The sequence below is a fragment of the Varanus komodoensis genome, unplaced genomic scaffold (genome assembly GCF_004798865.1).
Source record: "Varanus komodoensis strain SLA01 unplaced genomic scaffold, ASM479886v1 scaffold19, whole genome shotgun sequence".
Lineage (NCBI taxonomy): Eukaryota > Metazoa > Chordata > Lepidosauria > Squamata > Varanidae > Varanus > Varanus komodoensis.
This window is the reverse complement of record NW_025335550.1, coordinates 9,461,546-9,478,336: the sequence shown is the minus strand read 5'-3', so window position 1 is coordinate 9,478,336 and position 16,791 is coordinate 9,461,546. Positions and strand designations below refer to the sequence as shown.

Sequence of the window (16,791 nt, the reverse complement as noted above, 5' to 3'; positions counted from 1 at the left end):
GCTGAATGTGGCTGAAAGATCACTGATTAACTGGCCCTGCATTAGTGAGTTTCCTTTCCCTGCCCATTTAAATTACTGATTTAAATGATAAATTATTGGTGGAGCATTCATTCCCCTACTTCTCCATTCTCATTTTGTTATAACAGAATAAAAGAATACCCCAACTGTTTTGGAATGAATTCCCCAAACACACTCAGAAGGAAAGAATTAATCAGGCTGACCCTTCAAACAGGAATTGTTAACCATTGGAAATGGAAAACACCATTGTTGAGTAGAATTTACTTTCCTGTAAACTGCCAGCACTTGAAAGATTCAACCCTCAGGGTCCTAGGACATAAATCTGCATAAACTTAATATGTTAATGTATATCCATATCCATATACGGAAACTTAGAAACTCAAGTCTCACAGAAAGCCATACAGCCAATTATTTCCCCATCATAATCACACCAAATATCCAGTTTGGTCCACGTGTTTCCAATCTCAGAACATCCCATCTTCTTCTTCCATTTTACAATTAGTTTGCAATGGTGTAAGACACAAAAACAAACCAACCCATCCCCTGGTGTGTGTTGTGATGCCTCCCCACAGTCTTGAATCACACACACAAACTCCCACACACCTGAGGATGACAACTTGCCCCACCAAACTAGAGCTTTAAGGAGCTCCAATCAAACAGCTCTGCTCTGCATTCTGGACTCACCATGTACTCCATGTTGGATGCTGAAGGGTAGACCTGGCTTCTCAGCTTATTGTGTAGCATCAGGATCTCTTCTTTGTCAGAATGGGAAATGGCTCTTCTTGACCTTGAGTGTGGTTGCTCGTCGTGATATTTGCTGAGGATGTTTTCCCATTGGGTTGCATTGGGCAAGAGAAAGCAATGGACTCCATGGACTAGGAACAGCAGTCCCAGTGGTACAAAGGCTTGCCGTAAAGGAAGACTCCTTGCCATTTGCTGCTCTGGGGAAAAGTCACTTTTTCGAAAGAGCCTCTTGGGGTCTTTTCTGCAGATCTGGAATACAGGAGAAAGAATTGGGGAAATTTAGTTTTCCTAACGCCTAGTTTGAGCACGCCCTTTGGTGCCTAAAATGGGATCCATTATTCTCTGCTAAATGAAATAGGAAACTCAGGATGACACTGCATTTTGGAAGGTTCTATTGGCAAAAATAATTGGAGAAGAATCCTATGGGCAAGGAACCAACCATATGGCACCCTCTGACATCAGAGAGGGTCTGACCCTCCTGTGTTCAGGGTGTGATTGACAGCTGAGGAGGCTGTAGAGTCTTTGAACCCATAGCTGCTCAAAGGTCCAGTAACTACAAGCACACCTTCACAACTGCACAGGAACACAAGCATTAAAAATGGTGTGGTTATTCACAGTCCTGGGGGCGCACTGAAAAACAACCTTCAAAAAGATCAAGGATGTACCACGTGCAAATCCTGCTGGAAGTTGCAGGAAAGGGGGAATGTAGTGGGGGAAAAGTGTGTGGGGAGGAACAGGCCACAACTGGTTGGCCCCTGGACTGGTGGTCCCATGCTCTGGCCCTGACGGGTGGCAGCCATGGACAGAGCTCTGCTGTGGGAGGTTCTGTGGGCTAGCAGGTGACATTTTCAGACCTTCTATCCCTGCAGTGTTGGCCTTTGTTCAGCCTGGGGGCAAATTCCCTTGAGAGAGGCCTATTCCAGCAGCAGAGGGGAATGAAGGCTGGCCGGGTCATCTGTGGAGGCCCTTCTCTGTGAGCCACCCCCTGATGAAGCTTGGGGGAAATGGCTGGGAGAAGGGCATTCTCCATCGTGGCCCCATTTATGGATCACTCCCCTAAAGGAAGTGCACTTGGCACCTTTGCAACTAAGTCTTCATTGTCCGGTTGGGACTTTTTTATCCAACACTTGTTTTCATTCGTTTCTCAGGTTTTATTCCACTATTCTTCGCTGCTTGTTTATTATGTTTTCCTGTCTTATCAATTATGTTGGGTTTATTTTTGCTCAGCTGACTTTATTGTTTTAATTCTTGCTTTATGGGTTTTATGCTGGTTGCATATGGTTCTTTTTGTAAGCCACTCAGAGAGCCCTTGGGCTATAGGATGGCATATACATATCATAAATAAATAAGCCACTTTGTGTTGACATACAAAGGGTGGGGGGGGGGAGAGACAGCCTGTACGAGCAATGCAATAATCATCATTATCCTATGTTTTCAACTGTCTTCCCACAGCTTTCTCCTCTGCTTCCCTCCCAAAAAAATTCCCTTCAAAAAGAAAAGGCAGAATAGCCGCACGGTGTCTTTGGATCGGTAAGGCTCAGAACCGTTTGTCTGGAACCACGCTGGGGCTCACCACAAAGCGAGAAGACTGATTGTTATCCTGTTCTTAAGCCCTGAAATGACCCCGACTCACAGCCCAACCTGGCTTCCAGGCAGAGCCAGACAGGAGAAGAGAGGCTGCCAAGTTCCGTCATGGAAGCAGAAAGCAAGGGCCAGCAAGGGAGGGCCAACCCGTCCTCATCAAAAGGGAGGGCCAACATTCCCAAAGAGCTGAGTCGCAGAGGTCAGTCCTGAGCTATGAGCTGCGAGCTATTTCTCCCTGGCAGAAAACAGAAGCAGAGTCTTCTGCCAGCTTCCCAAAGCCGAGGCTGTTTCCACAAAGCATCTCCAGAAATATCAGAGCAATAGAAAGATCCGTCTGCAAAAGATGCATCAGGAGTCCTCTCTCCCATGGCTATTTATACACCCAAGAAAAGAGGTACACAGGGAGGAACCTGGGACCAACTCCAGAACGAGGAGCTCCAACTTTGCAGCCTAGACAAGGCAGGAGAAGATCTCTCCTACAAAGGACTCCTTTTTAAGACATTAAAACTGGGCATGCCTTGGGGGTCCCAGCCTCTGTCCAGTCAGGGCAGTTCACCAAAGAGAAAACTGGCCAAGAAACACATAAGCCAATTCTTTCAATAGAAAGATGGTGCCCACTCGTTCCACATGTTAACAGAGAATCTCCATCTACGCTACTTTCTAAAAACTAAAACACATGATATTTGCTTGTTTACTGGATCATTCTGCTTTACCCCTTGTACAGATTGCAGCTTTCCAGGTCCAAATCTAAGGTCTAAATCGTGCCTACTCACATCAAACGATAAAGCAGATGCTGTGATTATACGGTTCTTCATTTGTTGCAGTTGGTAGGAGTCTAAGAACATTTGCAATGGAAATACAGGGATTCCAATTTTTATTCTCACAGTTTTTAAACTGGCTCACAAAGGGACGAGGATTATATGTCTAAAAGGATAAAACATTTTCTTTTCTGGGAAGCCCCTTTCTGCAGAAAGGCTAGCAGAAAGTGAGGGTGTGAGAAAAAAGGAAAGGAAAGCAGACCGATTTTCTTCCCCGGCAGAAGTCCCCTTGGAGGGCCCCCTGCTTTCTAAGCTGAACGTGGCGGACTGAAGCATCGCCTTCATTCATCCGCTCCGCAGCCGTTGGCCCAAGAGGAACACTCAGGCGGCTCTTCCTCCCCCAAAGGAGGCACCCATTTCCAGCCTGCTGGATGACTTCAGAGCTCCCAGGACAAATATTGCCTTAACCTCTTTCTCTCTGCAGCGGCAGCTGTGCCCGCCTCCGCCGCCGGCCTTGCTTTCATACCCACTCTGTTCCCCTCCCCATCGCCTGGGAACCACCCTCCGGGCAAGGGGCCGGCTTGGTGTGGCTAACCTCAAGCTGCCACTTTCGTAGACAGTCTGACCCATTTGAGCGGAACAATCCCCACTTTCAGAGGATCCTCCAAGGGGGATATAAATAGATGCTCTTCTGTAGGCCCCCACAAAGCAGCCTTTTAGCCTGAGCCATGCGCCGATGTGGCCGGCTTTACAGGGACAGTGAGCAGAAGCAGGCAGTTAATAGAAGCGTTCCCTAGTCGGCCCTACCCACTTGCTCTTGACTCCCCAACCCGTGGGCCAGGCTGCTCCAGCTGCTCCCCCCCACCCCCCGGGAAAGAGTAAAGTTACTGAGAGATCCAATGTAATGTCTGTCAGCACAGAGAGTCGGAGAGGAGCCATCAAATCGGGTGCTTTATGCCAGCAAGCTGAGGACAGAGAAGATGCAGGCAAGACACTCGGCCAATTCTCTTGGGGTCAATTCACACCTGGCGCATTCAGCTATAATGTCTGGCTGTCCGGCATGGCACGACTCCCTCTCTGGTTGTCCCACTGTGATTTATCCCTCTCTGGCCAAACTATTTGAACGACGGGTTACAGGGGGAAGGGGCTCTGTTTCCCTGCACTGGCAAGCAAGGTATACACAAGCCTACTGGCATTTTTACTCATATTGTTGGGAGCAGTTTGTAAGGCATTAGTTACAACCAGTTTTTACCACCTTTCTCCTCTGCTTTGTCCCCTCCACATCTCTCTGCCCCCCACCCCTTTCAGCGCTGAATCTGTGCCGTTTTGAAAGTTATTTATCAGTGTTAACCTATAGCTGCGAATACCAGCACCATTTATTTTATTATATTTTTATCCTGCCTCTTTTCCTTCCAAGGAACTCATGGCAGCTTACATCATTCTCGTCCCCTTTTCAATCTTATCCTCAGAACAAGAATCCTGGGAGGTAGGTTGAGCTGAGCGTCTGTGTCTGACCCCAAATCACCCAAGGCTGTGTGGGGACTGCAACCCAAATCTCTTGAGTCCCAGTCCTATACTCTTAACCCATTCACACACACATCACATCTAGCTTTCAAAAAGCCTCCATTCGTAGCACACACGCTTTTGTGGTTGCATGGCAGCATTTCTCCTACACTGCAAATGAGTCTTTCCCCCCTCGCTAAAGCTTCTATGGGTTGCAGTGGAAGTTTTTTTCAGACAAAACATTACATGCAATGTGGCAGGTGAAATCTTGCGGGGGATCACAACGTTGGGCTGAGGCTTCCAGAAGCCTGCATTGTCATCAATGGTGCTTCAAAAACACAAACAATCTGTGATCTAGTCTCAAAAAGTCACCCTGAAATGGAGGCTTTTGATTTCAAGAAAAAAGCTGATTGCAATGGAGTAAGAATGACATGGGAATATCCTGCATTTGGGTGAGTTGCCACACTTGTGTTTGTAGTGTGTGCGTCTTTCCGCTTTGGGGGTGTGACCTCACTCTCCACAGGCACAATCCTTTGACCTCCTGGCCCAAAATCTATTCAACACGGAGGCTGAAATGATTCTCCACGCTAATCTGTCCATTGCCCAAGGGCAGAGGGCACCATGTTAATTACCCACAATGCCCCAGAATGCCACCAGGTCAGTGTCATTGTGGGAAATGTAAATAGCAGCTCCCCGGATGGAGCTGCCCTCCCTCCAAAACCACTTCTGAGAGGCTGCACTCCACAGGAGGACAGCCCCCAGGTGGACTGATTTTGAGTAGACACCAGATGGCAAAGAGAAGGTGTCAAACCGGCTTCTTGAATAAAGCTTGCGGGACCCTTCCCGCTCCACTTGTGAGCCATTCATGTGCCACCATTCCCTGTGTCAGTAATTTGCAAGATGCACGAAGGAAGTCGTTGCAACCAGACTGATTAAAGTCAGTGGAAGAAAGATGTAAACACGTGCACCGGCCAGAAAGTCCACAAGGTTCGTTTCCCTGCTGTCGTCCAGGATCCTGTCACTGGCCATGGCCAAAAGCAGATGTTTTCAGCCACAGCATGGTCTAGATGAAAGGAGGTGCTTGCCGGCCAAGCAAGTGCCGATTTGACAGCCAATCTCGCATTCTTTGGCAGACTCTGAAGTCCAAAGGGTTGGAGGATCAAACTAAGGTTGCTGGGTGGCCCTTGACAGCATCGCAAAGATCACCTCGGGTCCAGAATCTGGGGGACCCAGTCTCCACACTGACTCCTGACGTGGGGCACTGAAGCTCTTGGTCCAACCAGAGAATGGCCAAATCGCTAAGCATTCACATCCATCCCCATGCTCAGCAGCCAAGGCCAAAGTGAGGGACACAGCCCCTCCTGGATGGCATCTAATCCAGAACCCCTTCCACCGGGTCCTGATTGGACTAACACCTGCCCAAATGTGCTAGGAGCCAGGCTTGTTATCACATCCCTCAGCAGGACAACCCTTCCAACCGATCCCCACCATGTACAACTAATCTGGGACTTCGCAATCTAGGAGTGTTTACACTTGCTGGAAAATGGTCTAAACAGCCTGTTCTCATTCCTCAAACCTTTCAGTCCTGCATCAACACTCAAGTTCCTTCCATGCACTGTCTTTCTCATCTGGACATGAGCTCACATGAACAAATGCTTTAGTACCTTCTTATTCCATCCCTGCATGAAGAATCCAACCGCCTGCTCTTTATGTTGCTTAAACTAACCCCACTGTCTGGCATTTACTTCCTGCTGAGGACTTGGCCGCTGCCCTCTGTCTTGCGAAAAAAGAACAGACGCTGAGTTCTCTCCGCGAACATTTTTTCCATTCTTCAGAAAACGTCCAGGATGCCTTGAGACACGGGATGATTAGGACACAGCAGGAGCCTGGGTCTGTCCACTTCACCACACAAAGCAGTCACCCCTGCCCTCTCCACAACCCTGCGCCCGAAACGCTGGCTTCCGCTGCAGCATTGTGCTCCAGGTGTCTGGCTGTGAGTGGGCAACAGATCTTATTATCCTTTCTCCCTCCGCTGGAACTGGGCAGGACAATCCCTCAACCAGAGGACATCTTGGATCAGAGAATGGTCTCCTGGCTGCCCTTCCAGGAGAGGACTGCTCTCTGTAAAACAGGACACAGGATTCTGCCAGAAGACAGACTTCAGCAGGGTCCACAGAAGGCTTTTGAACAACCCTCTGATGCCACGTCTCACTCATCCCTTCCCCTGGCTGAGCAGCTGAGGAAAAGCCACCTGGCAGAAGCGATGTCCAGGAGTGACCAGCCAGGGCTGGAGGCCTGGATTGTTCTCCATATCTCTGGGAGTCCCTCTGCCCCACATCCTCCTGCCCAGGGGCACTTGCTGAAATCCTGCTAAGGGACAGGAACCTGCATTTGCCCCCTAGGTAAGCTGGATTTTGTCTTCAATAGGCTTCACTTCCTGTTCCCTCTCCACTGCAAACCTTTCAGTCTCAGTTTTTCCTCTCCTGAAATCTAATCCCTTCCTCTCCTTTGACCATGTGCCACTTTTTACAAATAGGGTTGTACTTAGGAGAGAGAGCATTTTAAAGACACACAGAGAGAGAGAGATTTAGAGAGAGACTGTAGTATATGTAAATTACTGTGTGCAAATTGGTGGGGCAGTTTGTCTGTCGGTCTGTCTGTCCAGTGAGTCTGTGCCACAGGTCCTTTCTATGCTCGAAGTACACGGCACCGTCTGTGCAGTCTGGGTGAGCAGAACAAGCTCCTTTTCTGCACTGTCTATGCTGCCCTTTGGAACTGCCGTGAGAGTCGGTGCAGAGCAAGAGGGCAAGGAAATGACCCTCGGCCAAGGAGCTGAAGCAAAAGTGGGCCCACTCCCTGGAAGGAGCGTCTTCTCCAAGCCTTTTCCCACCCAGCCATGCTTGAAACTCCAGACAGCCTGGATGCTCAAGCCAGGCAGGCCCTGTTGGGAGCTAAGAGGGGGAGGAAGCTGAGCAGAGTGACCTCTTTTCGAGTCCGCCGGGCTTGTGCCACACATGCTGAATCACCATCTGGGATGAATCAGAAATCCATGAGTCGGCAGAAACGTCGTGTGGAAAAGTCATCAGGGAGGCGTGGAACGCAAGGGGAACCCTTTCTGTGCTCGGAAGCCGACGCTCGCTCACTCGGATTTGGGAAAGAAGGCACCAAGGGGAAGACGGGGCAATGGGACACCACCAAGGAGTCCCTCCCCTGCTTTTCCCACCATGTCACTCTGGCACCAGTTCGCAAGACCCAGTTGGTGCTGATTACAAGAAGAAGCAGCACCCGGTCTGAAGCAACAGCACGATTGCGTAACGACGAAGCCGGGTGTGGAGGTTGCTGGCATCAAGCCCTCCGGAGGCTGGCTCTTCTCCCTCAGCACCGGCAATTCCTTGCTCAGCAGCAGTGGAGATGATGGCAACATGCCCATTACATATGGAGAAGAGCTTGGGAGCATCGCAATTCCATGCTCCTCTGGCCTCCAGGGAAATAAAGACTGGGAATGGCTGCAGCTCCGTGCATTTACAACCGGGAGCTAAGCTCGGAGCAGTGTTTCGGTATTTATCAGGGCAAGGAAAAGTTATTTCTCTTTGGGCATCTAGATTTCCAGCAAGGTTTGGCTCCTGGATAGATTCAGCCACACAAAGAGGGTTGCAAGAACTTGTCTTATGGCTACCTGTTTAGGCCAGGTGTGTGTCCCTCTAAATGCCTCTAAGGTCTCTAAGATTCCCATTCAGGTCAGGCATTCAAGGTGCAGCTTCTAGATAAGGTTGATGGCGCACCTCACACCTGAATTCTCGCCTCAACACACCGATTTGTTCCACGCTCATCAGTCTGCAGGATCTAATAATCCGTTCAAACAATAGTGCATTGTTCACTAAAGGCTCACAGTAGACGCTTATTCATCCCTTCATCTTCTCTCTCTCATGCACACTCCCCCTTCTGATTCTTAAACATCCACCATGATGATTCTCCGAAGAGCTAACGTAAGCGTATTATTTTCACTTTTGCATTTAGCCTTTGCACTGTTGAAAGACTTGAACAACATGTTCCCACACTGCCTTGTGGCATTAGACACATTCTGACTGCCAAGGATATTTGAACCCCCTGTAATGAAACCTGCAGTGCTGTGCCCATTTACTTAGGAGTAAATCCCCTTGAACAGAGCACGAGGCCAATCCTACAGGTCAGAAGGATGCTCCATAGAAGCCCAACTGAATTCAGCTCAGTCTTCAGGACTGCAGACTCAGCCTTGCAAATTAAGGCATCTTTCTCAATGGAAAGAAGGCATGTGGATTAATAAAATGGGGTAAGTGACAGAGGGACTGAAATTGAGCGTAGGACGCACTCAGTTGAACTGGGATCCTCCAGATGTTGTGAACTACAACTCCCAGCAGCCTCAGCCTTCATGACCAATGGGTGATGGAGGAGCCAAGCCTGGGGAACACTGAAAGAACAACACAGCTGTCCTTTCTTGCTTTTACACAGACTTTTTATGTCACTCAAGCACCAATCTTTTAAAATTTCATTCAGTATTTAGGCAAGTAAATACAATGTTATCAAAGACAAAGAGCTTTTCTGTATGAAATGGTTTATCTGTTGTATCTATTTTCAAGTTTGCTGCAGAACTGAGAGGCGAGAGCAATTCTTTTCCTGCTTTTTCACTGCATGACCCATTGATGGCACTGTGGCAAAGCAGCATAATACAAATACAAGAAGTGGGAATAAGTGCTTTCGTCCTTTAAATAATACCATGCTTTCTTTGCTCTCAAAAAACCCAAACCCAGAACAAAACACCTTGCCCAACATGCTGTTTAAAAACAGAAGCAAAGTTGCAAAGCAAAGTCCTGATGTAATCCAAAAACTCCATCTACAACTGTGAACAGAAAATAGAAAGTGTAGCAAAGCTACCAGAGTTTATTTGCAACCGAGCATTCCTTGCACATTTCATATCAGTTTGCTTCCCTTTTAATTTGCACAAATAATCTTTACAGCCTCCCCTCAACAAGCCCTCATTATCAGTGTTATTTCTCTCTTTCCCTTAAAACAGGAATACTGAGTATGTTGAACTGCAAGTTGAGCCTTTGTTCATGTTCACGGGAGGGACACTGTGGATGAGCCAAGGTCAAACAGGTCAAAAGCAACCTCCTTCTTCTGCCCATCACACGCATCCACCTTCTCCAACCTTGCTTCCCTCAAATATTTTGGACTTCAGCTCCCATCAGCCCCAGTCAGTATGTTCAATGCTCAGGAAAGTTGGAAGTTATCCTACAAAACTTCTGGTGGGCATCAGGTTGGGTGAAAATAGCCTGCACAACCGATATTTCCAGAAGGAATTGAATGGATACAAGCTGCCTGGAAAAAGGTGGAATGGATGGCTGGCGACTCTCCAGGAATGGAGGAGGAATCAGACCCATGGGTGAATACATGGAGGGGCAGGTTTTGGAGGGTAAAGTGGTGCAGTGGCAGGAAACAAAGGCAGCAGGCTGCTACTTTCTCAAATCAAGCACAGTGTAAAGCCAGTGGGAAATTAGAACGACATCCAGTGCAAATTTGGACAAGAACAATCCCATTTGCATGGTCCTTTTCCTGTCTAAACATGCATAGGATTGCCGCCTGATTGGATATGATCATGTAGTGATCAGAAAAGGTCAGTGCATGGGATGTGGGGAAGAATGGATTCCACTTCCACCCGGATCGATCTTTTATCCTGTCCCACCGAGCAAAGCAGAAGGTTTGCCTTTGACCTTCGTTCAAATTCTCGTTCTAGTGTTTGCCTAATCCATCCCACATTTTCAGTCTATATAGGACTGACACCCTCGAGGTGGACGAGTGTCCCCATTGAAAGCACACACCTAAACAGGCAGGTTTTCTTATTTAGAAAACAAGTGTAGCAAATAGCCAGCTATACACACACTAAAAAGAAGAGAAAACTCAGTGTGCACTTTAAAACCCTGAGAATTCTACCTTTCCTGGTGCTATTGCTGGTTCACCCAGAAAGAAAAAGAACCAAAGGGGGAAAAGACCCTAAAAGAAGTCAACTGATCTCTGAGGATTCAGAGTGGCACTCTCGTTTCAGGGGGAAATGCGAATCCCTCTTGATTCTCCAGAGATAAAACAGAAAACCACTGTTTTCGCAGAGCATGTGGGAACCCATCCAAGTACCACCCAGCAGAAGAAAGAAAGTCGTATTTACCTTTGGCAAGGATGAAAGAGCCCTCTTCCTTCTTTAGTTCTTTGAGTCCTGCTGCTAGTGAAGAGAAAAGGCTGTATTAAATATCAAAAGTTGGGGAAAGAGCAGCGGAAGCAGCGAGGTTCCTCTGTTTTCTCTCCCTTTCTCCCAGGGGTTCAGAGCAACTACTGCCGAACAGCTTCGCCTGTTCCATTTATAGCATCCTCTCTCCTCCCCTCTCCACCCCACCTCTGCCTTCCCACCCCTTTGGAGCAGATATAAGTAGATGCAAGGATCCTCTTCCCCCATTTGTAAAGGGCTTTTTACATTTTTTTTGGAAAAAGCATTTCCTGAGCCATTTATTACATTCTGCAGAATGTCTGCAGGAGAAGGATCGTTGATCCGAACCAGTATCTTAGTGGCGTTGAGTAAAAAGTCCCAGCATCCCCTGATGCTCTAACAGAACGTGGTTCAAAAGGGGGGGAGCCCTCAGACTCCCCCCATGGAGTCCAATCGACCCCCAACACCCCAATATTTCCCGTTGCCCAGCAAACCGACTGCGAGAGCGAGTTAGCGCCGGATGGAAAGATGCGCGGGGAACCAGGGGAACTGGCTCGCCTGTAGGAGCCTGGCTGGGCGAGGGGGCCAGTCTCCCTCGGGGGAAACCGAGGGCCGGGGGGATGGAGCATCCGCCCTTTGCGCTGGGGGGCTTCCCGGGGGGCTGCCGGAGGGGGAGACGCGCCTTCTCTCCAGGGCGCGCGTCTCTGGCCCGCGTTTCCCTTCCCTTCCCTTCGCTGCGCGGCGCGGCACGGCCCGCCTTTCCCACCGTCCCCGCTCGAGTGCGGGCCAGCCTCCCCTCGGCCGCCCCGGGCGAGGAGGGACCGGGTCCTGGGGGTGCTGCGCGGCTGGGGCAGCGATGCCCGGGCCTCGCAGGCGCGCCGAGCCGGGCGCAGGGGATGGGGCGCGCTGGCGCTCGCTTGCGCGCCGTGGCGCCCCGCTCCTCGTCCCCGCTCGGCGGCGAAGCTCACCCTCCGACTGACCTGTCTTACAGGGCTGTTGTTGGGGTTCTTGCAAGAGGGACACAAGCAGGCTGCAAAGGTGCATGCGTGGCTCATGGTTGCATTTTGTTTCTCTATATTCTATTTATACCCCACCTCTGTTCTTTCCGAGGAGCTCAAGGCAGCTTACGTCGTTCTCCTCCATCTCCTCTGGGTCTTAGCCCCACAACAACCCTGTGAGGTAGGCTGGGCTGAGAGTGTGCGGCTGGCCTGGAGTCACCTAGTTGGCTCCATGGCTGAGGGGAGATTCGAACCCACATCTCCTGAGTCCCAGACCCTCACTCTTCACCATTACACCACACTGGTCCCTTATGGTACACAACCGTGTTTGCAGAACGGGGGAAGGTTTGCAAAGCGTCCCGGGGGACCAGGGAGCAAGATTTGAATTTCTTCTTAAGTCTGATCCACCTAAATTAGAATTGCATATCGTAAGCCCAATAGGTCAGAGATCCACCCTGTTGGACCCTGCAAAGGACTCCCTGCTACCAGCTGCTTCCCATTCGCCCAACCCTTGACCACTGATTCTTGAGTAGATTCCTGGCTTTTGCACAGTTCCTTCCCCGTTCATAAAAATCAAAATCCCTTTCTTAAGGCACAGCTATTAGGAACATCAAGCTAAAATAAGCTGGTAGGTGACTTTGGCTGTACCCCTTTGACTTTTGGCCCCATGAGTCTTGAAATGTGGTCTTTGGAGAGCATCTCTGAAATGGAATGTGGCCCTCAAACTAAGAGGTTCCAATGCGCCGGGAGCCATGATAAATTCTGAAACACGGATCTCATCTCTCATCCCCCATAGCCACCCCCTGGGGAGAGTCCTACCAGGGCCATGGAGCTGAGCTGTCAAATGCACACATATTCTCAAGAGCAGCAGTGCTTGGCATAATACTAAATTATCAGGATTAGCTGACAGCCACGGGAAAAGGTGGCCAGTTCAGTGGCTAGCATCAGATCTTCCCTGCTTGCCCGTGAGCTTTCCTGGGTGAGACCAGTGAAGCCTGCAGAGATTTTAGGCAGATGCCGTGACATAATATGCCCCCATGTTCTGAATGAGGACATACGTGTAAGCCTTGAGCAAGTGCTTTCTTAATAGAAAGTTAGGGACATTAGCACTGGTGGAAGGAAAACCACTACATGGCTGGATCCCTCATGTCCTGGAGTAGCCCATCTGCTGAGACCATTGCTCAAGCTGCCACAAACCTGTCAGAAATGGGGAAGAAACAGCATGATTAACTAAGCGGACAACAGAGTTTAGAAACATAGAAACATAGAAACCGAGTGAGTCAGAAGGGGCTTCCCGGGCCATCTAGTCTGACCTCCAGCACCAGCCGGCTCCACTCACAACATGCCCACCATGTGGATGTCCAGCCTATCCTTGAACACCCTCACTGAGGGGGCCTCAACCACCTCTCATTCGAAGCTCACTGACTGCGCAAGAAGCAACTCTGATCAAAGGGCAGGCATGATTCTCAACAGAGGCAGCCAATGTACCAAGAAGAACATTAGGGGGAGCTCTGGTGATACCGTTTCCACCATCAGACTTTGAAAACAAATTTCAACATACTATTTATCACTTGCAGCCTTGGCCAAGAATGCAGTTTCCTCATCACTCATGTGCCAAGACTGTGTTTCAAGAAGAGGCTGGGTTTGAGATTATACCTGGCAAGGTGTGATCGGATGGACAAGACTAGTGAGATCTCTGCCGTTTGTGTCCCACAAGACTTTTGAGAAGCTTCCTCCAGGGACAGGAGGAAGAAACCTCCCCGGACCATTTGCTGTTGTTCCCCAGGAACATTTACAGATAAATTGCCTCTCCATATGGCAGCTCTGGCAAGGATCACAACCGAGACGTCTCCGTTCCTTGATCTTAACCCCTTTGGAAGTATCTAAGCCAATGGCCAAGAATGACACCTTCTGGAATGTATTGTTGAATAGCATCTCTCTCAAGGAATCCGAGGCAGTTTACACATCCTCTGCCTCTCTTACCTGTGAGGTGGTCTAGGTGGGCCCAAGTCACCTGGCGAGCTTCAACAAGCATGTGGGAACTAGAACCCCACTCTCCTGAGTCTCAGTCCAACACTTCACCAGCCCGGCTGTCCGTAAAGGATGAGCAACCTAATGGTGCAATGGACACTTTCGTGGACTGTCTTCTCCAAGCTGGTGCTGAAAATGGTCTATTCTTTTAAAAACATTGTAGACCTGTCTGGAGTTTTAGTGCAATGGTAGTACATCATTTCAAACGCAAAAGCAAAAAAGAAGTTAATCTATCAGTCGGTGGCCTCTTGTCGCAGGCTGCAACTTCTGGCCACTGCTTCCCTCTGTTCTTGAGGCTTAATTTCAGCAACTGTTCCAGGTACAGTCTGGGAAAGCAAACACACTGGATGGATTGATCTTGGCAAGAGCTTCCAAACCCAAATCCCTCAGTACAGGAAGGGTGTTGGCACCCCAGTGGACGTTTTCTTCTGCACTGGCCTTTCTCGCCTTACCACCCCCCACATGTGATGGACAGGACCCCAACTTCCATCTTTCCCAGCAACAGCGGCCACGCTAGCTGGGGATGATGGGGGTTGCAATCCAACCCGCCAGAGTGTATCGGTCGGGAAAGGCTGTTGTCATCAGAAAAAATGTGCAGCATTGATTTATGCCATCAGTGGAATAAAGTTTAACTATTATTTGCATCTACAGAACTGTCCTCCATTTAGTCTACCGTCCTATTGCCTAAGCGGGTGGCCATCCAGGTGTTTTTGGGAGACCTGAAGGCAGGGCACTGAAGAGGGAGACGGCCCAAGGTATTTTTCTGCCTGAAATGCAAAGCAAGGTGGTGTTCCCTCCCATACCATACGCAAAAAAGTGCATTGGAAAAGCAGAGGGACTTTATTTTACACCACTAAGTGGGCCACACCTTCCCTTTCACCTGGAGGCAGAGGACTACCTTAGAGGCAGGACACCCTTCCATCACCTCTCCCTATCTGCCACCTGAGGCGATCATCTCGTTCCGTCTAATGGCAGGGCCAGACCTCTCTCCCAAGCAGTATTCAGAGCCATTCTGCCGCTGCACCTACGGGGTTGCATATTGCCATCATGACTCATAGCCCTGAAAAGAACCATCTTCCAGGAACTCAAAGCCAAGCCTCTTGGATATAATCCTCTGCACCGCAGCAAAATTTGATGGGTTGCAAAGAAGAATTCACTGCATTTCTTTTCCAAGGGAGCTGAGTCAGAAGATGGTTGGACCCAAAAAGAAACGTCTGAATGTCTTTATTATTATTATTATATTTTTGCATGGAAAAATAGATCAGGTATGAGCAAACACCATAATTAATAAGCCATAAATTTTGCTCCATAATTCGCTTTTTGGACAGAGCTCCGAAGCCACACAGCAACCTTTGATGGGTGGCCTGAGCAAAGAGACCTGGAGGATTCTGGGGCTGCAGAATGCATATACATGTCAACAGAGAGACAAGTCCAAGAAACAAAACTACCTTAAAATGAAACCCAACCACCATCTAAGACTTCCTCGTGGGGAAAGTAAGCCCTATGAAACACAGGAAACATTTGCACTGTAAGGAATATTTGGAGTGTGACCCAAGCACTGTGCACTGTTTGGGATGAGCTGTTGCCGAAATGTAGGTTATGGCTAAAAATAACAGGTGGTTGCAGCTTGTGACACCCCTGGGGCAGGAGGTCAGAAGCATCCTCTGGTGAAGGTGAATAAAACGCTGCTCGTGGCATTACACTGCAGGCTACGAGTATGGTGAATTTCAATGTCAATGGAGTCTGAGAACTTGGTGATTTGGTCGTCTTTCCTGGTCAAGAGACAAGGTCTGGCTATGTTCCTTTAGGCGCTGTGAACCTCAGGGTTGGTGAGGCTACCTGGAAAGGCATGTTGGTTGAAGATAATGGGGCTTGGGAATGTTGTATAGACATGCTGGACCAGAAAGCGGAAGAGTTTCTCTGGTAGAAAATGCCTTCCAGTGCCTTTTGGTTGGGGTCATTTGTGGTCCCTGAAGGCATAAACCCCATTTGGTCTTCACTCACTGTGTTCTCTGATACCTGGTGAAGTCTCCACCCTTTTCAAAGTCCTTTGGGTGGCACTAAACAATTCATCGATGACCGGCAGGGCTTAATGGTGAGGATGCTGAACTGGAACTCGAGTGATCTGCATTCACATTCATGTCAGGAGTGGAGACTTTTTAATATCGTGCTTACAGCATGGGATGGACGAAGGGAAACGAGGATTTTTGATCATTCAAAACTGTTTCTGAATCTGTCTCTCACTCTGTGCTGCATGTTTATGCGTCTTTATTTATGTGGTTTGAACAGTGTGGTTTTTAAAGGTTTTGTTCCTTGCAAACCACCCAGAGAGCTTCAGCTGATGGGTGGTATAGAAATATAATAAGTGAAATAAATTCAGTTGAGATGAAGTCACCAAAAAAGCCTTCCTGGCTATTGGCCGTCGGCAGACTTCACCTCTCCCATGAATGACAAATCTCCCTACGAAAACCATCTAAGCTAGCAGCTATCCTCTCTCGTCGTACAACAGCAAATTCAATTAAGCCTTTTATTTTTTTCGATTTATATCCTGCCTTTTTCTACAAAGGGCTCAAGGCAGCTTACATCTCCACCTCCATCTTATCCCCACAACAACAACCCTGTGAGGTAGGCTGGGCTGAGAGTCTGTGACTGGCCCAAAGTCACCCAGTTGGCTCCATGGCCGAGCGGGGACTAGAACCCAGATCGCCTGAGTCCTAGTCCCACGCTCTTAACCACTACACCACACTTTGCTGTCCACAACTAATATTACCCTTTAAATTCTAAGTTACAGTTCTCTCCATCCAACTTGTCTTTCTACCATAGTCTGAAGCACAAACATGGAAGATCATGCCTAGCTTTTACCAGGCTTTCAAAGAAATGCAGCCCAGCTGGGTCTCGCCATGAACAGAATACAACAAAATGA

General features: G+C 48.8%; 1 protein-coding gene across 1 annotated transcript in view; it reads right to left on the bottom strand.

The window, feature by feature from the left end:
- Window positions 1-10,961, bottom strand: part of CRISPLD2 (cysteine rich secretory protein LCCL domain containing 2) — a 39,322-nt gene extending 28,361 nt beyond the window's left edge. The window contains exons 1-2 of the mRNA XM_044427958.1: window positions 10,804-10,961; window positions 703-1,011 (exon numbers count right to left, since the gene is read on the bottom strand). Coding sequence (XP_044283893.1) covers window positions 703-951 — 249 coding nt within the window. The 5' untranslated portion in view covers window positions 952-1,011; window positions 10,804-10,961. The remainder of the gene's footprint in view (window positions 1-702; window positions 1,012-10,803) is intronic.
- Window positions 10,962-16,791: the final 5,830 nt, after the last annotated feature.